At 35.6% G+C, this 25252-nt stretch overlaps 1 protein-coding gene across 3 annotated transcripts in view; it reads left to right on the top strand.

Annotated features, from left to right (window-relative positions):
- Positions 1–25252, top strand: part of LOC132095391 (neural cell adhesion molecule 2-like) — a 208300-nt gene that overhangs the window by 160266 nt on the left and 22782 nt on the right. For all 3 annotated transcript variants that reach the window (XM_059500322.1, XM_059500321.1, XM_059500323.1), the window contains exons 4-14: positions 1137–1280; positions 1589–1723; positions 6130–6247; positions 9014–9174; positions 12328–12473; positions 16903–17053; positions 18445–18632; positions 19697–19793; positions 21868–22041; positions 24084–24203; positions 24374–24495. In XM_059500322.1, coding sequence (XP_059356305.1) covers positions 1137–1280; positions 1589–1723; positions 6130–6247; positions 9014–9174; positions 12328–12473; positions 16903–17053; positions 18445–18632; positions 19697–19793; positions 21868–22041; positions 24084–24203; positions 24374–24495 — 1556 coding nt within the window. The remainder of the gene's footprint in view (positions 1–1136; positions 1281–1588; positions 1724–6129; positions 6248–9013; positions 9175–12327; positions 12474–16902; positions 17054–18444; positions 18633–19696; positions 19794–21867; positions 22042–24083; positions 24204–24373; positions 24496–25252) is intronic.

The following is a 25252-nucleotide window of genomic DNA, read 5'->3' as shown; positions in this document are numbered from 1 at the left end:
TCCACAGTCTGTGATGATTTGGGGTGCAATGTCATCTGCTGGTGTTGGTCCATTGTGTTTTTTGAAAACCAAAGTCACTGCACCCATTTACCAAGATATTTTGGAGCACTTCATGCTTCCTTCTGTTGAACAGCTTTTTGAATATGCTGATTTAATTTTCCAGCAGGATTTGGCATCTGCCTACACTGCCAAAAGCACCAAAAGTTGGTTAAATTTCCATGGAGCAAAAACTCACCAGACCTGAACCCCATAGAGGATCAGGAGGAAAATGAGAAACAAGAGACCAAAAAATGCAGATGAGCTGAAGGTCACTGTCAAAGAATCCTGTGCTTCCATACCACCTCAGCAGTGCCACAAACTGATCACCTCCATGCCACGCTGTATTGAGGCACTAATTAAAGAAAAAGGAGCCCCTACCAAGTATTCAGTACATCTACAGTAAATGAACATACTTTCCAGAAGGCCAACAATTCACTAAAAATGTTTTCTTTTCTATTTTTTTCTGTTTTTTTTTTTTTATTTTTTTGTTTTTTTTATTATTGTAATCTGTAACCTGTGACATTTCCAAAGTAACCTTCTTAGCAATTTTCACAAGGAAGATTTGAGGTCACCCACACCTGAAAAGTACCATGACATAGTGTAAGAGTGTTCACAGAAAGAAATGGTGTTAAAACCATTTTTGCTCAGAAGTTTGTAGTAAATTTTACAGACAATTACCAAAAATTGCAAGTAACATAATGAATTAACCTTAAAAAAAACTTTGAAACTGAAAAATTTAAATAGTATTTTAAATAGTATCTAGCAATATTTTTCCTTTTTTGTAATCTCTTATGCTGTTTGTTAAATAATGCAGATTTGGGGCTCAATAAACATTTATTATTATTATCAGTGTTGAAAAAGGTTGTGCTGCTTTTGTGGTGATTATGATGCATTTTATTTTCTAAAGAACATTGTTAATTTGAAATCGAAATGTTTAGTTGCAGTATAAGTGTCTTTACTGTAACTTGATTGATTTATTAATCCTTGCTAAATAGAAGTATTAATTTATTTCAAAAACGTCTTACTGATCCCAAACTTTTGAATGCTAATGTGCATTAGGAGTTTTTCACAACATTTTTCTCCTCCCTGACCCACAGAGAAGCTGACGTTCAGAGATGTGAGGTCACCTCAGGAGTTTCGACAGGGTGATGTGGCTGAAGTGGTCTGTGATGTCACCAGCTCCCCCGTTCCTGTGGTCTCCTGGTTTTACAACAATGTGGAGATTATTGAAGATACTGAGAGTAAGTAACCTGCCAAATATACTGTCTATCACCTACATTGTAAAGCACACCTTTGCAGCTAAGTAGCTGAGATAAATACGTATTGTGACTTTAATTGTTGAAAATTATTGTAGAGCTCAAGCTGCTCTGGAGCTGATTTGAGAAATGGGAAAAGATTGTCAAAAAAAAAAAGGAATGGATGAATGTTTAAAGTGTTATTGTTGTAAAGCATTACCTTGTAAATGTGATTTCAGCCAGCAATAAATATAGCTCCTTTGAAGGCAAAATTAGCTTTTCATTAACACGCCATCAAATATTTTGTTCTCCAGAGTTTCAACTCCTACAAAACAATAATTTGCAAGTCCAGAGAGTAACTAAAGCAGATGAAGGAGTATATCGCTGTGAGGCAAGAGTCGAGGCCAGGGGAGAGATCGACTTCCGGGACATCATCCTGGTGGTTAACGGTGAGTTTGGGAAACTAAGATGGATCCAGTAGTCATTCCTGAGATCTGTCTGGTTAAATAATACATTATATTCATGTTTTCCATTTTTTGGTGAACTGTTCCTTTAAGCATAAAGTCATTACAGCCCTATCTTTCAGACGAAAGCCACGCACATCCCGTAATCTCAGTGACATTAGCCCTGTGCTGTCTGATGGGAAGGAAACAGCGCAGTGACATCATCCCGTCTGCGTGTCCTTGTCTAAGGCAATGATAGCGTTAGCGAACATGAACGGGTGTCTGTTTAGTTTACTTCTGATATTTTCCTTGCTGATCCAATCATGGTGCTCAATGAGGCATGACCGATAATCCAGTCATGACAACACATATCAGAGACCGACATAAAATAAATGCCACTCTGCAGGGCTGTTCTGAAGCCCCTGGTCAGATAAGTGTTAGATAGGGAATACAAAATTAATATGTCTTTGTCCTCTAGGAGACGTTTTGATCTTTTCAAAGCTAGCCGCTTTTGCTGGATGCATGTTGTCGTTTGAAAAGTCTGGACACTTTGAGATGACTTTGAAATGCCTAGGCCATACATACTAAACAGCGTCTCTGTAATATATGTAATGTTGTGGCTTTAATGTGTAAGTTAGGCTGCAGAGAGCTTAGCTTTCCCCAGCCCCTGCATGATATGTGTATATGAATATAGATATGAAGAGAAATGAAATGAAAATGACTTCAAGAAACTGAGATTATTTCTTCTGCAGTTTTATTTAGTTTACATAAATGAGCAGCACTGGAATTTGTTGAATAGCTTCGATTTTTTTTCTCAAGTGTTGCATAAAAGTGTCAATATTGTTGCTGATATTTCTTGTAAAATTATTTGGTAGTAAAAAAAAAATTAAATGAGGTAATTAATTTGAATGGCATACAATAACATTCAAGAGTTCTGGGGGCAAAAAAAATATAGAGCACTTTTTTATGATATATAAATATATATATATTATTATTATTATTATTATTATTTAATTTATTTCTGTGGTGGTAAAACTTAATTTCAGCAGCTATTACTCAAGACTTCGGTGTCACATGATCCCTCAGAAATCATTCTAATATTCTGATTTGCTGCTCATTTGCTTTCTTATTATTATTATCAGTGTTGTGCGATGTTGTATTTATGTGGAAGGAACAGCATTTGTTTGAAATATATGCTATATACATTACATAAATAAATGCAAATGTTTTTTAATAATAAAAAAAAAATCTTTCTGACCACAGACTTTTGAACAAAGGTGTAAGTCCAGTAAGTTAATAATTACCAGACATGTTTAAATCCATATAAATATTACTGAGATGTTTTTGAGATGTTTGTTCCCATGAGAAAAACATTGAGAAGCAGGAAACGTAAGCCGCAGTTGCTAAACTTCTATTTAATCTCATCTTTGCCTCAGAGGAACAATTAAGATATTAAGGAGATTTTTGTACTTCAAAATATCTGTTTTATTGTCATTTTTATTTGTAGCTGAATTATTAGCCTTTGAAAGTGGGCAACTGTTGATGCTAAAGGTCAATTCAGTCTATGTTAGATGGTTTTCTGGACTGATCTGATGTCTTAATGCCCAATTGTGTCTCACATTAGCAGAGCTGTTTCAGTTGGGCATGCGTATCTGGGAATAGGTTAAATTAGATTACTGCCTTTGGAAAATAGGCATCGATTGGCAAGAAAGTCAATGATAATCTTGTTGGAACCATTTCGGTGCATGACAGCCCAGCCCAGTGCTGTGCAGTGTGTGTGTTTCCTCCATGACTCTTAGCACAATTCCACAGTGTGTGTGCACCACATGTAAAATGTAAAGGGATAGTTTACTGAGAAATTTAAAATCTGTAATTATTTAACTGCTTAGATGTCATTCCAAACCTATGACTGGCTTTCTTTCTGAGAAAGAGAAGGGAAATCCTGAAGACTGTTTTGGTTGTTCTTTTTCATGCAGTAACTGTACAATGAAATCACCTTAACCTTACAAAAGTATTGCAAAAAGAGAAAAAATAAAATAAAAAGTTGTTCATATTTATTCCAAATATGTTATGAAGTGATAAAATAGAATTGTGGGTTAAAGGGAAAAAAAACTGTAACAAAGGGAGTCGTGACGACGAAGTTAAGATTTAGTTACAGACTTTATTAAAAGAGCGTAAAGAGTAATCCAACAAGACAGGAAATGGTCAGGGCAGGCAGCAGACAATCAAAAACAAGCTAAGAGTCCAAGGATCAAAACTCGAGAAAGAAAAAACTAGGAATATGGAAAGACTAAACATTCAATCACCAGCAAAGACAGAGAGTGTGTGTGCTATTCTTATAGTCCTACTAATGTGAGACAGCTGTGAACTGATGATGAGATCAGATGAGACACGGGTGATGCACTTGATGAGTCCAGGCAAATGATTATGGGAAATGGAGTCCTGAGTGAATGGCAAGGTACAGAACGGAGTGCCCTCTAGAGTTGACTTCAATTTCTTTCTCAAATAAAGCTATCATTTGACTTAAGATGACTTACATAGTTGCCAGATATGGCTGCCAAGTCATACGGGTCAGTTTTATGCTACTTTTACTCTGACAAAATTTACACTTCAGAAATTTTCCTTTCGTATTATACAGAGGACAAAAGTCATATGGGTTTGGAACAGCATGATGTTAACTATCCCTTTTAAGTATGGAAAAAAGTACATTTATGATCAAATTCAGAGGAAAGATAAAAGCCGACAAATCTGCAGTGCCCTGAGTGTGATCTTTGAGCTGCCCACTCACAGACACCCTCATTACCAGCAGTTCAATTGTAGGACTGCCTCCAAGGGTGGAACTATTTAACCCCGGAGAGTGGATAAAGCTTGCTGAGCTGCTCTGTTGTGAGATTGAACCCCAGCTGTAATGATGATGATCTCCATCACCTCAGCGGCTGTCATTTCATCCAAAAAAAAAAACACTTAGTAATGCACGCCATTGATGCTCTGAAGACAAATGGCAAATGGCAAAACAATCATGGCATTAATTTGAACTTGGCTGTCAGCAGTTTGGGTTTACCTAATGAATGACCCATAATGTGCAGAGGGAAAAGCAAATAGTGTGTGCGTTTATGATTTCTAATAGAGGGTGAGAGGGATGTGTTAATATACTGCCAAGTCAGGCTGAAAGTGACCATGAATAAAACATCCATTTAATCTAATCTTTTTACCCCGGCGCACACTCCATTAAATTGTGTTATGTCTTTAAACCAGTCTCAATAACTCAAAATGATTCCTTTTTTCCAGACAGGATGGCTCCATCCATTCCCTAAACCAGCAAATTGCAAAAGGGAACAAAAATGCTGTATTTAAAAATCGGTGTAGGAAGTTTGCAGAAGAACATTGCTGCCTATTACTGAAACTATTTGAACGTCATTCCATCTCAGGTGAATTACCTCATTCTGAAGGGCATGGCAGAATAATTTCTGAACGAGTGGAAATTGGGTTAGGTTCAGTCTGAAATTACTTTATCACCTTACGGTTCTCTGCAGAGATGGAAAAATAAAAATTCTCACCCAAATCATTTCACATTCCCATAATAGACGTTACCAATGAAAATTGCTATCTGCCTGACCTTGGAGTTCACATATGGAGCTTTAATAGACACACACGCATATACTTTCAGCTGTAAACAGTCACTTTACAAAGATCAACAAATAAAAGTCGATCTTTTCATGAATATGAACTCTGAAAAAAATATACTGTATATATTTTGTGAGATTGTTAGTGGAATTTTTTTTTTAGGGCATCCAGGTTGACCTCTTGTTTGACTCCGAGGTCTTTCTCCGATGACCTTTCACTATTTAATTAAGTGGACTGCTCAGGATTTATTGATTTAGACACACAGGGTGGCTGATGTATTTATTCATTCTTTTACTGGCTTGTGAGGATGCATTTTGAGTGCGATCACGTTGTTGATGATCTGTATGCGCTGGAGATGAAGGTGAGTGAATAAAGAGTTAGTTCTATCAACTGCTGTGCCTGTGTGTGTTGGAATATAAATGAAAACTCACTACATTACAGGAGGATACAGCAGTTGTGTTGTCATATACTCTAAAACTGGCAATTTTTCAGCGTGATCAGAATTTGTACAGAGAAATTTGATCTCAAGAAAAAAGCATTTGAGTATTAATTTAGCTCAGTGTGTGCCACATGCTGTCAACCAGTATTTCCCAGGACATGAGAACATGTTGATGGCTTGTGAATGAATATGTCATTTGAATAAGTATTTGTTGAGACTAGAACATTTGAGAAATAACATGAAAACTTCCGAGAGATTTCACACTGAAAAATTAGAAATGACAAGTTTGTGTTTTAGCATAATTCAGAGGTGACAGAAATGGCATATAATATTTTTCTTTCTCAAACAGTTCCGCCGGTCGTCTCTGTGCCACAGCAGTCCTTTAACGCCACTGCGGACTATGGAGAATCTGTGACCTTCACCTGCCGGGCCTACGGCTCACCTGAACCTGATGTTACCTGGCACAGGTATGACAAATTTATCACCATCACTGCAAAATCAGAGCATACAGATGGTTTATTTACAATTATATAGAAATAAGACAAATAATATACAGTATAAACAAGGCAATTTCTGTGTATTTAATGCTTTCGGTTGCTAAAATAAATTTTATTGAAAATTGAATTATTGTTTGTATTTAAGTTTGATTATAAAAATGAATCAGAAAATTCACGTTTTTTATATTTATTATTTAACTTTAATTTTATTTTTATTGTTAAATAATATTTAAAAACAAATTGTTGGTTGTCATCCCTAAAACATTTTGAAACCTTTATATAATTATTTAACCACACCTGATTTAATTTTTTTTTATTTTTTAAATACAAGAACAGATTTTTTTTTCCTTGGAAATCAAGCGCCAGTTTGACAGCTTGTGCCAGCGCAAACTGTCTTTTGCTGTTAAAATAGTACTGTCAGGTTAAAATGGGCAGTGATGTATTAGCGCTGAAAAGGTGTGGACACTAAAATTTTTGTGCCTGACCTTATTGAATATGTATTTTTAGGAGTTTTCCTTTTAGACGCAAAAGTTATGGGAGAGGAGTATTCAAATTAATCACGCAATGTGATTTACTGACGTTTGCGCTTGTCAAATTACTGGCATTTGCGCTATTATTTAATGCCCAAAAAATATGACAAACTATTTTGTGCTTGAAATGGCTGCAATTATTATTGCTAAGAGGAAGCAACACAGAAAACTGAGAGTGCATGGTGGAAGGGAGATTTTTTTCCACACGTACAGTATTTATTTTGAATGCAAGAAAAAAAAAACACACACATTTTCCAAACATATCATTTGCCAAGCCATGTTATTTTTTATTTTTTTCAGGGAATAAAAGACCACTTTGAATACCAGTCTATCAAAACTTGCAGCAAACCTTCATTTTTGGCCTCTGGTTCTTTTCAACGTACTGTGGCTTCTTTATTTGCGTTATGTAAATGAGATGTTGCATCTGTGTTCTTTAATTTGCGCATTGTTAGTAAATCACCTGTAGAAATTTCCCCTCCGATTGGCGCCGTTTTGGAATTGTGCTCTCACGCTAATTTGCCCTGTTTAGTAAAACTGGCTCCAAGAGTTTCAATGAGTTAAGGTATCATGCAAAAACTGAAGAGCAGGAACAAGGTATCGCAGCCAAGAAAGAGCTGTGATGACTGGGAAAGGACACGTTTATTCCATCCTTAATGTGTGGGCTTTGAGTGACAGCAGTCCAATTCGTTGATTGCAGGCTCTCAATCATTGTAATTACCTCCAGCTTGGATGAGAATGAGTGAGATGAAAGCGATCTCTGCCAAGCATTCTCACACGTTGACCTTTAATGAATGAGCCTAACCAAACCACTCACTGATACACTGGGACATGACAAAAGCACTACCAATTAGATTATGGCTGCTAAAACCTGATAGTTTAATTTAATTTTGCATGTTTACTGGTGCCAACAAAAGGACTGTGGAGGAAGTAAAGTGTACTTAGGTGTATTTATTTAAAATAATAATAATAATAATTTATACAAATTAAAATAATGCTATAAATAAATGTAAGTTAAACATCTAAATATACTTAATGCTGCCTAACTGACCAAGTTTTTTAACAGTGAGCAACATTGCAGTCGTTGTTAAATGTATTTTGTCAAATTGGCCTGTTGACGTGAAAAGATTTTATTTATTTTACTTACTTTTTATTTCTAAACAACAATAGCTTCTTCCTTCTTTATTTACCTGGAAAACAAATAACATTCCATATACCACACTATATGAATATTTAAATAAACTAAGAAAAAAGGGTGCTTAAAATGGTAAAAATGAACCAGTCATTAATGTTAATGTTACAGCCCTAAAAAAAAGCAGCACATATACTTACTTGCTAGCAACTCGCCAAATTAAAAGCTTGCTGATCTTAAGTTTGAAAAAGATGAAAATTCATTTAAGAAATCCAAATAAAGGAAAACAATGAAAATGTATTTTATTTAATACTTTTTATTTTAAAATACAATAGTATTATCACACTCTATTTATTATTTTGTTCATTTTGCAATGTGAGCACCAAACCAAATCTCCAGCTGCTCTCATGAGAACCAGACTGAAAAACGTATGTTGCCCTGATAGTTAATACTAAAAGGTACAATACGTAGACTGGAAAGTTACTATGATCACAAGTCTGGTTTATTAGTATTGTGCCCTTGAGTCCTGCACTTGCTTGCACCAGTGAGACTCATGTACAATTAGCGTCACTACAATTAATGTGTTGTAATGTCCTCTGGCTGAGAAACATCTGCTCAGTTTTAATAATTTTGTTGTAAGCAGCGACTGGAATGGAGCATCCGTCTCTCTGTTCCCTAGGCGTGATTTGATTCCCTTTCCCCCCATTTCCTGTAGCCACACAGGTCTCTCTGCTTTAAATAGATTTCATTTCCGTTCCTTCCTTTCCTAACATTATCACAGTCTGAAGCTGCGCTGTAATCTTCTCCAAAAAATATTGCATTATTCTGTATCCACCTCGACGGCATACCTATATGGTATGTATATTGAATGTAACAGAATATTCTGAAAAGTTGTATCTCCATCTATGATGAATAACCCATATACTGGCGTTTCTTTGCTTCCTACATCTGCATTATGTACAGTATTTTTGATTGGCTGGTCAGGGAGATTTTCTTCTTGCGATACGAATAATACCACAGTGTTGGGAATTTCTGCTTCGTTCAACTAACATGTGTTGTATATGTGTGCTTTTTCAGGAAGGGAGTGCAGCTCGAGGAATCAGAACGGTATGTAATGAGAGCTCGAGGTACGACGCTCACAGTTCGAAACATTCAACAGGACGACGGAGGCTCCTACACCTGCAAAGCCTTTAACAAGGCAGGAGAAGTAGAGCATGAACTGTTCCTCAAGGTTTTTGGTGAGAACCCCTTTTTCTATTGGGTTACATAACTCTTCGTCCACTAAATAGGATTTTACCTGTCAGACTAAGCGAGCTTGTTGTCCTGTCAAAATTATTGTTCAAATTTTGAAAGACCTAAAACCATAGCAAAATTCGAAAATTAATCATCTCAAGCAATAAACTAGTATATCATGAGAGGACAAGGCCAGAATTTGTCAGGATTAGGTTCTAATTTTTCTTATTTTTTTCCTTTTATTTATTTATTAATTATTTTTTGTATAAATTTTTTTGCTCATCACTGTGGTACATCTCCAAGAAGTTGTTACTGTGATGTAATGTGACCAACATGTACAACAGCATGAATAAATCAAATTAAATAGAACCAGGTTTAGGTTTAGGTTTTTTTTTTTTTTTTACTGTTTATAAATTAAATATCTTATGCTCACCAAGGCCACATTTATTTGATCAAAATATTGTAAGAACAGTAATATTGTGAAATTTTAATACTATTTTATGTAATTTTTTTCTGTTTTGATGTTTAAAATTTTCATTTATTCCTGGCCAAACTCATTTTCAGCAGCCATTAATCCACTCTCCAATGTCACATGATTCTTTAAAAACATTCTAATATGCTTGTTTGGTCCTCAAGAAAGTGTCTTATTATTATGTTGAAAATCTTTTTTTTTTTTTATGAATAGAAAGCGTTTTATCAGTTGAATGTGTATAATTTCTAAAATAAATTAAATTAAATACTGACCCCCTGAACTTGAATGGTAGTGTACATTTAAAATAAATTAAATGTATATTATTACAGAATTAATGTCTCTTGATCTTATGGCTTGCATGCCAGTGATGCCCCATTTGTGTGTCTTTCTGGACACTAGTTTAGGCTATAGATGAATGAAGTAGTTTGTATAATTGTCAGCATCCATGGCTCCTGAGAAAGAAAAAAAAAAACTTTCTACCTTAATTATGGCTAGTGCAACAGCAGGAACCCTGATGTTTTTGAAAAGTGATTGACAGCTACATCCCTGTGCTTCACTTTTCCAGTCCGGCCATGAGACATGCTTTTCTTCCATAAACAGATGGCCTTAATTGCATGAGAATGGGTGACATATTCTTTATGGGAAGAAATTTTGATTTCGATTTTCATGAGGCTGCCAACATTTAACCGATTATTCAGATAGCACCTTGTCTGCTCATGTAAATGTATGGAGATTTATTCTGTAGTCATCAGAATACTTTCCATGTGCAAGCAAAGGGTATTCTTCAAAGCAACTCATTTAAATGAGCCTCCGTTATTGGATGAGAGTTTTGTTTTGCAAAGCGTGTTGTGAATCCAAGTTGTAACTTTCCTTTATGACCCCTGACAGCTAACAGAGCGAAGGCTGCTAGGGTTTCCACTCAGCTAGGCACGCTTCTTCTGCGTTTCCTGCATGCGCATAAAACTAGTTTTTGGCTTTAATGAATGGCATCCCAAGGTTCTAGGGCTGGATTGCCTCATTACGCTTTATCTCAGCACCGTTGCCGTCTACTGATATGTTTTTGGGTTTTTCCCAGCGGTGTTATGACCGCTATATAACTTCTTAGTAATGATGATTTATTGTTCAAAGTGTGAAATGAAACTCTTTGACATTGCATTTGCGGTCTATTGACAAATATGTTTTAAATAAAAGTTGTTAAAAAGTGGATTTCTGTATCTGTTTGCATGGATATGAACATGTAGTTCCTGAAGAACATCTAAATGCAAATCAGTCTTTATCATTAGGATCATGCTCATTTCTTAGATTAATTGTTAGTTGATTTAATCCTTAATGTCAACATAGCAAGAGAAAGAGATTATGCTGATAAGATTTTTTCCTCTGTTCTGCCGTTCTCTTTTATTTATCCGCTATTATTGTGCGCCCTGCGGGGAAGCATTTTTTGATGTATATTTATCAGGTTAAACACTGCGATGGTGTCACCTCTTTGCTTGAAGGCTGCCGCTGTTGTACATCAGCTACCCTACTAATGAGCGTTGCTACACAAGACAAGCCTTATCATAGATTTATGATGAGAATCTTAAGTATTCCTATGCCACACAACCCCTGCAGTTTACTAATGTTTATTTACCAGTGGGAGCCTGTTAGATTCAGATAGCAACAGATGTGTTGTGCTTGTCAATGCGCTGTCTTTTTCTGAACCTCAAAATGCAGACCTTTCTGCAATATTATGTTGTTTTTTCTTCCAGTTGCGTGCCCATGAAAGACTGTTGATTGTCAGACCAGAATGATGCTGTTGACTCAAAGTTCAGTCTGATATTTACTGAATCGTTACCCAAGTGCAATATGTATTCTGAAAGAGAAACCTTTGAGTAGTAGATTATATTTCAGAGTGTCCAAAGGAAAAAAATATTTGTGGTATGTATACAGGTACATCTCAATAAATTAGAATGTCGTGGAAAAGTTCATTTATTTCAGTAATTCAACTAAAATTGTGAAGCTCATGTTTTAAATAAATTCAATGCACACAGACTGAAGTAGTTTAAGTCTTTGGTTCTTTTAATTGCGATGATTTTGGCTCACATTTAACAAAAAACATTTAACACCAATTCACAATCTCATAAAAAATTAGAATACTTCATGAGATCAATAAAAAAAAAAATCATTTTTAGTCAATTGTTGGCCTTCTAGAAAGTATGTTCATTTACTGTAGGTGTACTCAATACTTGGTAGGGGCTCCTTTTGCTTTAATTACTGCCTCGATTCAGCGTGGCATGGAGGTGATCAGTTTGTGGTACTGCTGGGGTGGTATGGAAGTCCAGATTTCTTTGACAGTAACCTTCAGCTCATCTGCATTTTTTGGTCTCTTGTTTCTCATTTTCCTCTTGACAATAGCACAATTAAAAGAACCAAAGACCTAAACTACTTCGAATTTATTTAATACACACGTTTCACAATTTGTTGAACTTTTCCACGACATTCTAATTTATTAAGATGCACCTGTACATATTACATCTTTATTCTGAAATGAAAAGATGTTTACATCGCAGCTATAGGATTTGTGCTGTGTGTAAAGGCAGTCAGTGACAGATATCATATGACTATTGTAATATAAGCTTGAGTGTTTTTTCCAGTTCAGTATCTTTCTCTTTTGTCTTTGTCACATTCCTCTGTTGCCCCTCTCTTGCAGTCCAGCCCCAAATTACTAAGCTAAGGAACGTGACGGCTGTGGAAGGCAGCGCTGCTATGATCTCCTGCAAGGCTGAGGGCGAACCTTTGCCTGAAATCTCCTGGAGGAGAGCAACTGATGGACACAGCTTTTCAGATGGAGATAAGGTACAATATTATCTTATAGTTAATAATGTTTTTTTGTTTTTTCTTTAGATTATTATGCCCACAAAGGCTGCATTTATTTGAAAATGTTGTAAAATATAAGTAAGGGGTAATGTACATCCAGCCAGTTGTTATAAACCCCGACAGGGTGATCAGGAGCGGAGGGGTCTTGTATCAGCCTGAAGGGGTTTATTCAGAGAGAACAACCGGCTGGATGTACATTATCCTGCTTATTACATGGCTACTTGACACATAAGTAAACAATTAGACATTACATTTTGATTCCGTGAACAAAGCAGTTGCAAGCAAGCAGCAAGTTCAAACTAGAAGGACATTTAAGGGAAACGACGCAGTCAAACCACTTATTAGACAACATTTTACCACATAAATAATTAAGGCAATAGAAGAATTAATACGAAAATGTTTTAAAATCTTACCAGTTTGTTAATTATCATATAATCCATTACAGTGCACAAAACAATTGTAGCAAAATGGCAGCAGCCGCGTTTGTTTGAAATGAGAGATTTTTAATCAATTTGATGCATCCATGCCAAATAAGTGTTGTTGTTTTTGTTGTTGTTCGTAATTTTACTGGCATTAAACTTTTGAATGGTAGTCTGTTGTCTTCATGTGATGAGAGTTAATGTGATGTTGTAATAAGTTTGGCACAACAAGAAAAAAAAATCCCACTGAATTAAACATGAAATTAAGAAGTAGAAAGACTGAAATAGTACTTACAGTACTTGCCAAATGTACTCCAATAATCTTTGTTAGATTTACAGCTTCAAAAAATATTTTCCACAATGTATTGTATTTGCAGAGTATTTCTTCCACCATTTCCTCTCAATCACTAAACAATGCAGCATTTTACTAGCACATTAACTTCCGGATATGTGTGACGTTCAGTCTTTGCTCAAGCCCACTGTAATAGTCATGGACATTAGAGGATATAATAGACTAGCAGGCAGAGACACAGCCCTGAGGCACGCTCAGTCTGTGTACTGGTTGATGGCTAAAGAAGGCTTTCTGTCCTCCAATAATGCTCTGCATTTCCTACCGGCATGCTCCATGTCTGTGTTGAATGTGTATGCGGCCTGCAGAATGGCAAATGCGGTTGCAGCGGCCAGGCAGGAAAGATGATGGGAACAGAAACTGTCAAAGATCATTAGAATTCTGTGAAAGGTGGGTTGTTGGCATCAACAATAGAGGCAAACGGAGCCTGACTCCAGGGAGGAACTGAGAAAGACTCCCCATCACAGTTAATCTAGCAAGAGCAGCTCGAATAGCGATTAAAATAGCCTGCATGGCTGGGAAATAAAAGAGGATTCATACAAAGAGGTGTAGAAGAGCAGCGATGCTTGCCGCCACTCAGTATGAACAAAATGAGTTTGATTTAAGCTGCTCTTTTAGAGTTGTGGGGATGTGGAGGTATGGTAGGGGAGTTAGTCTGCTACAATTACACGGGGGCCGGGACTGAACCTGTGCTATGAATTCAAAAGTTGCAAACAATTGATCTGGGAGCCTCTTGCCTCCCTTCCGTTTTACTCTGAACGGTTAAAGTAAGAGTTCAAAATGGACACCATTCACTGCAAGGAATGAATTGAATGGTAGAGCTGTGCGGAGAGAGATTTGACATTTGGCACTTTAGCACAGTCTGTGGGGGCCAATTAAAAGCCTAGAATAGTATGACTCAATTGATGTCTACATGCTTGATAATTTGGGGTCAGTAACATCTTTAAATGTTTCTGAAAACATCCCTTATGCTCACCAAGGCTGCATTCATTTGATGAAACAAATACAGTAAACAGTAATATTTTAAAATGAACTGTTATTGTTTAAAATAACTGTTTTTTTTTTTGTTCTAAACTATTTCAAAGTGTAATTTATTCCTCTGATAGCAAAGCTGAATTTTCAGCACCCATTACTACAGTCTTCAGTCACATGATCTTTCAGAAATCAGAAATATGCTGATTTGGTGCTCAAGATTTATTTATTTTTATTATGTTATTACAATGTTACCGTGTCATATTACTATGTTATTACAATGTCTTATTACAAAAACCAGTTGAACCACTGAAACCAGATTTGAAATTGTTTTGTAACAATGTAAAAGTCTTTACTGTCAGTTTTTTTGAATATGCATGTGTGCTGAGTAAAAGTATCATTTTTTTCTTAATTTCATTTTACTGTAGCTTGGTAATACCAGACTCTGCTACTTCACTTTAATGAAATTGAGCGGAAGTAGGAAGTCTGACGTAGTCAGGCTAATCTTACTGACCCCAAACATTAAAACTGTAGTTTATGTTATGTAAATATGTAGATGTATTTGTTTTATTGACTGGGCCACTGAAAAAAGTACTAGTGGTGTCTAAGGACAGCCTATCCTTGATCTGGTGGTGGGTCTTGTTTTGTTGTTTGTAACAACTACCATGTTCCAAAAAACTGGTCTGAATGATCTGTTCACAAATCAAACTCGCCCAGTCTTTATGTACATCGTGATCTGGTGTCTGATTTAAATTACTCTGTTTCTCACACAGAACTATTGCATGGCTTCAAAAGACTTGAAATACAATGTGCAAATCATATGGGTTGCTTTTATGATACTTTTATGTGATGCTTTTCCATCTTTCTTGGAGCTTGAAAGCCTTTCATTGTAATTGCATAGAAAGTCAGTGTTCCAAATTCCTTCTTTTGTGTTCCACAGAAGAAAGAAAGTCATACGGGTTTGGAATGACAGAATTTCCATTTTTGGGGGGTGAATTATCCCTTTAAGCTGTGACCTGTTTCTTTCAGCAGGGAGCGGCAGGGAAATGGCTCTGGCTGCTGTGATGCATGTGTCAGCATGAGCGTGGAGAAGAGTGACTAACTGAGGGCAATTTTGGTCAACTCGGATGATGAGCGGGGTGTTGAGACAGGAAGACAGGCCTCAAAACTGTCTTCATGCACTGCCTCTCGTTAACCACACTACTGCTCACTCTCACTAATCAAAACTGACACTGCCATACATCAATCTACTGCTTATTATGCAGTGAACGCTTCAGAGGGCAGTGGGAAAAACTGAAGAGTTGATTTACATCAGAGCAGTGTTGTGGTCTGCGAAACAGAGGTCCGTGTGATTTCTCCTCGACTTGTTTGCTTTTAAGATGGCTAAACAGTCTGAGATCCACATTTTTAAGGGTCTGGGACTGTTTGTAGTTCTTAAGGGACTGACAGTGTACTCAGTGATGATAATCTATTTTGGAATTGTGCTGTTTCATATTTTCTCATATATCTACATTTGTTTTACCTGTGATTCAAAAAAGCCTGATGTTTTTGAAGCTGTAGTTAAATGGATGTTTTTTTAGTGTTTTACAAACCAGTTTCCACACAAAGGGACATTTCTGTTCATTTTAGAAGAGGATGGCTTTAGCATGATGCTTAGCTAGCATTGCAATACCCTAAGCATAAAAATACTTGGAATTATTTTTCTGAATGATTTTTTTATGTTTTATGACAAAATGTCTCTTACACTCACCAAGGCTGCAATCATTTTATATTTGACAGATATACAGTAAAAACAGTTATATTGTGATTATATATTTTTTTTAAATATGTTTTTAAATGTATTGAAAATAGAAAACTGGTATTTATTCCTATAATGGCAGAGCTGATTTTATCAACATCCATTACTCCAGTGTCACATGATCTTCAGAAATCTTTCTAATATGCCTAATTGGTACTCAGGAAAATAATTTGTTATTATCAGTAGTTGTGCTACTTAATATCTTTGTGAAAATCACAATGCATTATTTTTCAGGATTGTGAATAAAAAAATTTTTTTTAAAAAGATTAAACCCAAATGTTTTAACAGTAACCATCTTGGATTGATTCTCTTAGCTTGGGATTGCAATTTCATGCTGCTTTAGAATTTGTCTACTAGAAGGTATCTTTGAAGGCGGCATAATTACGCTTCCTACCTTTTGGAACATCCTTGGTAGCATACTTATCATGCCTTAAAATCCTGCATGCATAGGCTTTTTGCCTTGGCACAGAGCCTGTATGCAAAATATCACAGAAGAAACACTTGAGGTGTGTTAAAAGCCTCTCTGCACCCTTCCCTCCTATGAATCCTCTAAAACTCTGTGGTTTGGATCTGTCCTCATGAATCATGCCTTAATCCCCACATCTTGCTGTTACACGATTTTATACATAATCCTACAACCTTGACTCTCTGATTATCGGGTTTATCGGTTTTTCAAATATGTGAAGCGTGATATATATATATATATATATATATATATATATATATATATATATATCACGCTTCACATATTTAAAAAAAACGATAAACCCGATAATCAGAGAGTCAAGGTTGTAGGATATATATATATATATTTATTTATGTTTTTCTTTTTCTTTTTTTTCTTTTTTTTCTTTTTATTAATTTTTTCAGAGTCCAGATGGCCGTGTGGAGGTGCGAGGCCGTTATGGCGAATCCATGCTGACTATTGTTGGAGTCGAGCTATCTGACTGGGGACGCTTTGACTGTGAGGCTCTCAGTAGGATTGGTGGACATCAGAAGAGTATGTTCCTGGATATTGAGTGTGAGTAGTCTGAATTGGTCACACTTTGCAGTAAAACGTTGAATTGAAGTGTCAGGAAAGGGAAAATTCAAGAATTAAATAAAAAAATAATAATAATAAGTTAATTTAACTAATTAAGCATATGTGACCCTGGACTAAAAAAAACAACTAATAGCCAACAATACATTGTATGGGTCAAAATGATAGTTTTTTCTTTTATGTAAAATTTTTTTAGGATATTAATTAAAGATCATGTTCAGTGAAGATATTTTGTAAATTTCTTACTGTAAATATATAAAAACGTAATTTTTGATTAGTAATATACATGGCTAAGAATTTCATTTGGAGAACTTTAAAGGCCATTTTCTCCATATTTAGATTTTTTTGTACCCTCAGATTCCAGATTTTCAAATAGTTATATCTCAGCGAAATATTGTACTGTCCTTACAAACCATACATCAATGGAAAGCTTATTTATTCTGCTTTCAGATGAACATTTGAGCCTTATGACTCGTTTTGTGGACATATTTATTCATTTAAAGGTTACTATTATGTGTGTGTGTGTGTGTGTGTGTGTGTGTGTGTGTGTGTGTGTGTGTGTGTGTGTGTGTGTGTGTGTGTGTGTGTGTGTGTATTTATTGGTGATTTATACTCAAAATCATATTTATTAATAATAATTATAATAATAATAATAATAACAACAACAAAAATTTTATTTTAATTCTTCTTCCCAAAATTATAATTCAAATTACAATTCTGTATCCTGTATTCTTAGAATCAGTAGCAGCAGCAGGGTAGATATATATATCTCATTATGGGGTGCAGTGGAACGGACCATCTAGCAGGGGTGCTAATATACCCATTCATTCAGTCTCAATCCGTCACCAATGTGACACTGTGGGCTACATCAATCTCTTTAATGGAAAAAATGGGTGTGATTGTGTGTGTGCTGTTTCTGTCTGTCTATGTACTGTATGTGTGTGTCTGCCAGTGTGGGGGTGGGAGGTTGGGTGGGCAGTGGTGTACGACTGAGAAATCAAATATAATGCAGCATTTCCCAATACCACAGTACTCTCTGTCCCACACACTATACCTCATTGCATCTCTCCAACATACTGCCAAATGCAATCTTCCTCCACCCACTGCATTGTGGGGGAAGAGGGGTTTGAGTTTTTGCAAGTTGTTTTGAAAACTTAGAGGCAACTGGTGAGAAGTGGCCATTTTACCCAGGTGAAAGAGAACTCCATGATAAAGCGTTTGGTTAACGCGTATGTGAAAGATCCTACCTGCCTGGTACATGCTAGATTTTAATTAAGACATCGGGCAGCTAATCTTGAATGAGTTTTTGATGGATGACTGTTAGAAGAGATCGGCATGCTATTACTGAGTACTCCTTTATCGTTCTTTCACAGATGCACCTAAGTTCCAGACCAACCACACTATATTTTTCTCATGGGAAGGGAACCCGGTCAACATTAGCTGTGATGTTATGTCTAACCCTCCGGCCACAATGCTGTGGAGACGGGAAAAGTTGACCATCCCTAGTGAGGGTGCTGGAAACATGCGTGTATACAGTGCCCCTGGCAGATCTCTCCTCGAGGTACAGTATTCCACCCACTGCTGTTTCCTGTTTTTAACACTTTTATCATTCCTATCGAATTTTTATATGTATTTGCTCATCTAGACAAGAGAGCCAGGAGAGTTAGACATTAATTATATGCCCAATGGTGGCATTCAATTAGTTAGGAGTCATTTTAAAATAAAATGTACTTATTACATTGCTATTTGATCCATTTTAATTATTAAAATTGCAAAATTATTTATTTATCATTGGACATTTTTTTCTAAATAAAATTCAATAATGCCTTAACAGCAATTAATTTAAGTTATTAATTTTATTACAGTTTTCAGACTTCAGTACACCACCATAAGATTTTCGACACATTGTTTTCAGTAAAATATTATATCTAAATATATTTATAGATATATTTATATTTTTAATCCATTTAATTTACTTTCATGTGTATAATCTGCTGTCAATGCTGCCTTCAGATTTGTATAAAATGCAAAAAAAATTAGAGATTAAACTATCTACGCTATTATAAAACCATTTCGTAAAGTATGAGAGAGCTAGTCGGATGTGGAAATTAAAATTATTGTCAAGAGAGCAGGGTTTTATTGATAACCAAAGCTAAAAATAAAAATAAAACCATAAAAAACAGTTACTTGATATAAACATTAACTGAAATAAAATCTATACAGTATTTTTAAAAAATGTATTCAATTTCAGCCCTTTTTCTTTAAAGTATTCCCTTTTATTGTTTAAAGTACTAAAAAGTAAAAATAAACTTTCTTTTAAAATATTAACAAGAACTATAACGGTAAATAAGTGATACAGGTCACAGTGGGCAGAGAAGATTTATAGTGGTACAAGCAGATTTGCCCTTTGTTTTTAGTTTACTCATCAGAACAGAACAAGACTCAACAACACTTGGTTTCTCTGGAAACAGATGATTTATCAGCAGTTATGTTTACTAACCAAGATTAGTGTCAAATGAACACATCAACAACATTACAATAAAGGACATTAGATGCGTAACAAGATAAACATGTGCAGCAAGAAAAATGTATGCATGATCACGCTAACACAACCTTGTTCCTCAGGTTACCCCGATGTCAGACAGAGATTTTGGCCGTTACAACTGTACAGCCCGAAACAACATTGGGATGCGCTTTCAGGAGTTCATCCTAGCTCAGGCAGGTGAGTGTTTACGGTTCAACTAATCCATATGATTAATGCATCTGTCAGTATATAGCTGTGTGACAAAGGTTAAGGTTTCAAATGTGTTTGTTAACATACTTTCTTATATTCCTGTATAACATGTAGAGACAATAATATGGGTCATTCGTAGAAACTCCAGAGGACTGTCAACACTGTGGCACAAGTTAAGATTTCTAACGTCACTATGATCCTTTCAAGCCTTAAAGGGTGAAGTGTGTAATTTCTGTGACTTTAATTAAGCAAAATTGAAAAAAAGAGTTTCAGATTCAAACAGGATCCCCAAATGCTCACAATGCTTTTAGCATCTGGCATTATTTGAAAATAGATGTCATTCCAAATGTAATATTGAGTTATCCGTTAGTATTCCTATTCATCTCGATGGCAGTTGCTAGACCTGTAGAAGATGGCAGCTACTGATAAACACTTTTAAGAGCTCAAAAAATGTATTAAATAGAACAGATGACTGCTTTTAATAGCTTTCAATGGAAACACAGCCTTTTTGGGACCAGGTAGTGTTATTTACATGCTGATCATCCAAACTGTGATCCCCTGGGGTCTGAAATGTCAATTTCCAATTCAGCCAATGGCGTGACTCGTTTCAGTTCCACTTGGTGTCGCAGAAGTTACACACTTCACCTTTAAGGCTTGAACAGACTTTAGGTACATTAAAAGTCCCCACCAGTCTCGCTCTTGTTAAGGTCTTTCCACATACATGTAATCTCCTCATAGAGCTCCTCGGCAGATAATAAAGGCTATATCAGGCTGAACACCAAGGCAGTGCTAGAAGAAAACATGCTTAGATTTCAAACAGCTGGCGATAATGTGTTTACTCAAGCTTATGGCAGTAGACTTTAAATATAATGCAGATCACTCTGACGGATTGTTGTCCACTATATTGTTTGCATCTTGAAGTGTACAACACAATAAAAATGCATGTATATGTGTGAATGTGCTTGTCTTAGTTGTGTCCTCTTATATATTTCGTATTAGCTGACAGGCAAAGGTGGAAGTGGATTATGTGGCACAACTTCTCTTTTCTGTCCATCATAGCAAATTCCTCCATATGTCTCACTCTGTCCAACTGTCTTTCTCACTGTTACTTTCTCTCCATGATCCTCTATTACACACACAAATTTGTTGCTCTCTATCTTCCTGCTGCCTCTCCCTGTTTCATTTACTATTTCTCTCTTCACCGGCAGTCTTGGCTCTCCCACTCTCAGATGCTTTTTATTCAGAGCAGTTTGTGTATTCTGGCTTGGCAAGGTAAAAAAATACAGGAAAACCAAGCATTAAAAACACTATTCTTCACCACCTATTGTAAAGGACGTGCGTGATAGGTTCAGGCAGGGTACAACATGTTTTTGTATCAGATGATTTGTGTTTCCTGACTATGACCTAATTTTGGTGCTTCTTTTATGATTAAGCATGCACATTCATAGAACTGTATGTATACCACGCACATAGTGCTTTAGTTTATCAGATTTGGGCTAGTTTGATGACGTTTTCATCTTCCAGTAATAGTGTATTGCTCTATGTTTTAGACATTTTATCTGGGGAAATATATATAAAAATGTGTTATCAATTTAATTGTGATTGTTATATTTTAACATATCGTTGTTTTACAAATTAAAAAATCATAAGAGGCACTGTATGATTTTACCATGGATTTTAAGCTGTAAGAATACCTTTAGTTATATTTAAACCACTGTAACTTGTTCTGTTCTGGCTTAATTCTCTTTTCTCTGATTTCATTTGATTTTTTATTCTTTACTAAACCTTCAACCTTCATTGAGGTTTTTTTTTTTTTTTTTAAGATGGTATGAGAGGAGTATAGTGCAGTCATTTCTAGCTGACTGTGTTTGTGGACTGAAAAGTCTCATGCTGAGAGAGCTTGGGTTGTAAGGCCCTGAAAGCATCTCTATAACTGTGCTTTCAACCCCGCAGAAAAACACACAACCAGATCCTTTGATACTCTCAGAAACTGTGGCCTCGGCACATAAATGGAGTCGTTTGTTAGTCTCTCTTCCCCTGACCCATAATTTCTCTGTCACAGATGTTCCCTCAAACCCTTACTCTGTTCGGCTGAGCTCTGTGGCACAGCGCGTGGCCACAGTTACCTTCACGAAGCCAGACTCCCATGGTGGCGTACCCATCGGTCACTACCTGGTCAAATACAAAGACATCAGCTCACAGGACTGGAAGGATGTGAAATCACAGGGGATGCAGAGTAAGTACAAAGTTGTCCACTGCTGGGTTTTATCAATGCCTGTGTTAAACCACCAAATAAATTGTAGATGAAGCAGTAGTTTCCACTTACTGCTGATTAGCTCTCTGTTTTCTTCAAAAGAGAGAAATAAATACTTGCATTCCAAAAGCCTGCAATAAACTGATTAAAACTGACAGTACAAAAGATTTCTATTCAAAATAAATGCTGTTTTTTTAACTTTCTGAAATCCTGTAAAAACATTTGAATCCTGAAAGCTCATTTTCCACAAAAATATTTTTAACGTTGCTGACGTGTTCAAAACAGTTGATTACTAAATGTTTTTATGTTTTAATAACTTAAAAATATCTACAAACAATATCTATAGTCTTGATTTCTTTTCACTGAAATGTAAAGAAATATTTCACCCAAAAATGAAATATATGACTTGCTTTCTTTCATAATATGCAAAGATTATTTTTTGAAGAGTATTATTTCCACTGTCTTCCATATTTCAAACTACAAAATGAAAGAAGACATAAATGGACTACATAAACATGTCCATAAAACTTGAAAAGTGTTCTAAGGTCACATGTGTGTGTGACAAGTTTCTTCTCCACTGTATATCCCAAATCAAATATGGTTCCTTTGACAGCAGTGGCATTCAGTGTTGGGCAAGTTACTCTGAAAATGTAATCAAATTACTGATTACTCCTTTTAAAAGTAATCATGTTACTGTTCTGATTACTTTATTTCAGAAGTAATTATTTACATTACTAGTTACATTACTTTTTTTCTCTATGAAATTTATGAAATCCCAGCATACACACTCCCGATAAATATTTGTTATTAAAGCATCAACATTCACAGAAGACTTATTTTTAACTAAAGCAAGCAGCTGCTGCATGCATGGTTTGGTAGAATGCAAGCAAAGAGTGCTGCATTTATAATCTCACAAAGATGTCTCAGTTCATGCAATCTCACAAATCTCTGTTATAACACAATAAATGTATGCATAATTAATATTTCACAATGTCTACAATTCGTGTGCTAAAATGAGAGGAAATGTGAGCATGCAAATTTCAGTACTGCATTGCTCAATGCTGCAAACACGTGTAGAAACTCTGCATAGACTTGTGCCTGCTAATGGTTTATATTTATATTGTTCATGTTGTAACAATTTATTTGTTTTAGGTATTTTATGTTTAGATATTTCTATTTTATTGGATTCCCGTGAATCATTTTATTATCCTGAAACACGCACACACACGAGTTTCTGCACTCGCCTATCTTGTCTTGTCCCACACGCTGCACTATGTTGCGTCGGGTCTTGCTGGAGCATGTCTCTATTTCACTGGCACTTGACTTGACAGTGTGTGTGCTACATCCTTTTTACAATCTCTAGATTATAAAACACTGCATTCTGTCAGCAATGTAATGCGGCAGTAACGTAAAGAGACTCTAATTACTATTTTGAAAATTATAACGCGTAAGATTACTCTGTTACTAAAAAAGTAAGCAAAATACAGAAACGCGTTACTAAGTAATGCGTTACTGCCCAACACTGGTGGCATTTGTAGATCATTTCAGATCTTAGGCAGGAGCATAGCAAAAAAAAAGACTTTCATTATACTTTTATGCTGATATTTGAATCCTTGAATACTTCATTCTCACTGCATTCACAAACAAAACACATTACTTCGAAAAGAATTGGCCAAAATTTCAGTTCATACTGACTTCAAGGGCCAAACTAGAAGAGTTAGAAGAGTTGTGGGAGATACAACTCCAGACCAACTTGAACTTACAGTGCTTAATAAGATTTTTCTTTACTTACAACACCAAGATGGGTCTGCAGGAACTTTAAGAACACATTTGATAATCATATTAGATAAAGCTACTTCAAGGACTCTGAACTTCTTGAAAAGGCCTGTTTGTCAAGAGCATGACTGGACAAAACAATCATTCGAAACCATTTACATGATTTAGGAGACCAGTTGGGACTTAGTATGTTTGTTACAATCATTTACATATCTCTCTGTCTTATAATTCTCTCTTTTTTTCAACAGCAGTCGTATTGCTCACTAACCTTGAGCCCAACACGACCTACGAGGTGAGAGTAGCTGCGGTGAATGGAAAAGGTCAAGGGGAGTTCAGCCGCACAGAGAGCTTTCAAACTCTGCCCATACGTGAGTGCCCTCTGCTTTGACCCTTAAATACTGTTGGTTGCAGAAAACAACCTTTAGCCGTTACACTATTGCAGTAGTTTGTTGCTGCTAACCATTGAGTTAATTTGTAACCAGTTATGAATATGAATGTGGACCATTCATACATTATTTTGTCTTTTTTCAATATTCAGGAGAGCCAAGTCCCCCTTCTGTTCAGGGTCAGCGAGGGGTGGGGAAGGCATACAGACTGGGTCTGGTCAAGCAGGATGATGGAGGAATGCCCATCCTGGAGTATATTGTCAAATACAAAACAGTAAGTGAGCTGAGCTACACTACCATTCAAAAGACATTAATAAGAAATTTATAAGAAATCAATACTATTATTCAGCAAGACATTGTGTCAAATGAATGCAGTTCATCAAGGAATCCTAAAAAAAAGAATCCACAGCACTTTCAACACTGATATTAATTAGACATTATTCTTGAGATTATTCTTGAGATCCAAATATTATAAGACTATAGAATGTAGAATATTGGAATGATTTCTGAAGCATTATGTAACACTGAAGACTGGAGTAATAAATAAATAGAAAAAAAATATATTATTTATTAAAATATAAAAGTTATTTAAAACTGTAATGATGTAATAACAATATAACTGTTTTTACTGTATTATTGATTTTAAAAATGGCCTTGGAGAGCACAAGATACTTTTTAATATTTAATGATCCCTTTTAAACAAAACGAATTGTGGTTTGTTTTTAGTTTTTGTGAAAAATATTGAAAAAATATTAGAAATGTGAAGTGGATGTTGTCAAAATTACACGTTTATGCCAATAATATTATAGATATTAGTCTTTTAAAAATAAATCTTATTTAAAAATTAAATCAAATTAATGTCATAAAATTAAAGCCATCGCAGCTCTACAGTGAGCCAGATGTCAAATTGATCCAAATACTGTATATAACAAAGGCATTACAATATCCTCTAAAACAAAACATACCCATCATGACTTTTTTGTTGTGCATGAATGAACTAAGTTTGTTGTGAGAATGTGATTACTCCACAT

Source organism: Carassius carassius, chromosome 19 (assembly GCF_963082965.1).
Source record: "Carassius carassius chromosome 19, fCarCar2.1, whole genome shotgun sequence".
NCBI classification, from domain to species: Eukaryota; Metazoa; Chordata; class Actinopteri; order Cypriniformes; family Cyprinidae; genus Carassius; species Carassius carassius.
The sequence above is the reverse complement of the archived record's forward strand: the minus strand, read 5'-3'. Positions and strand labels throughout refer to the sequence as shown.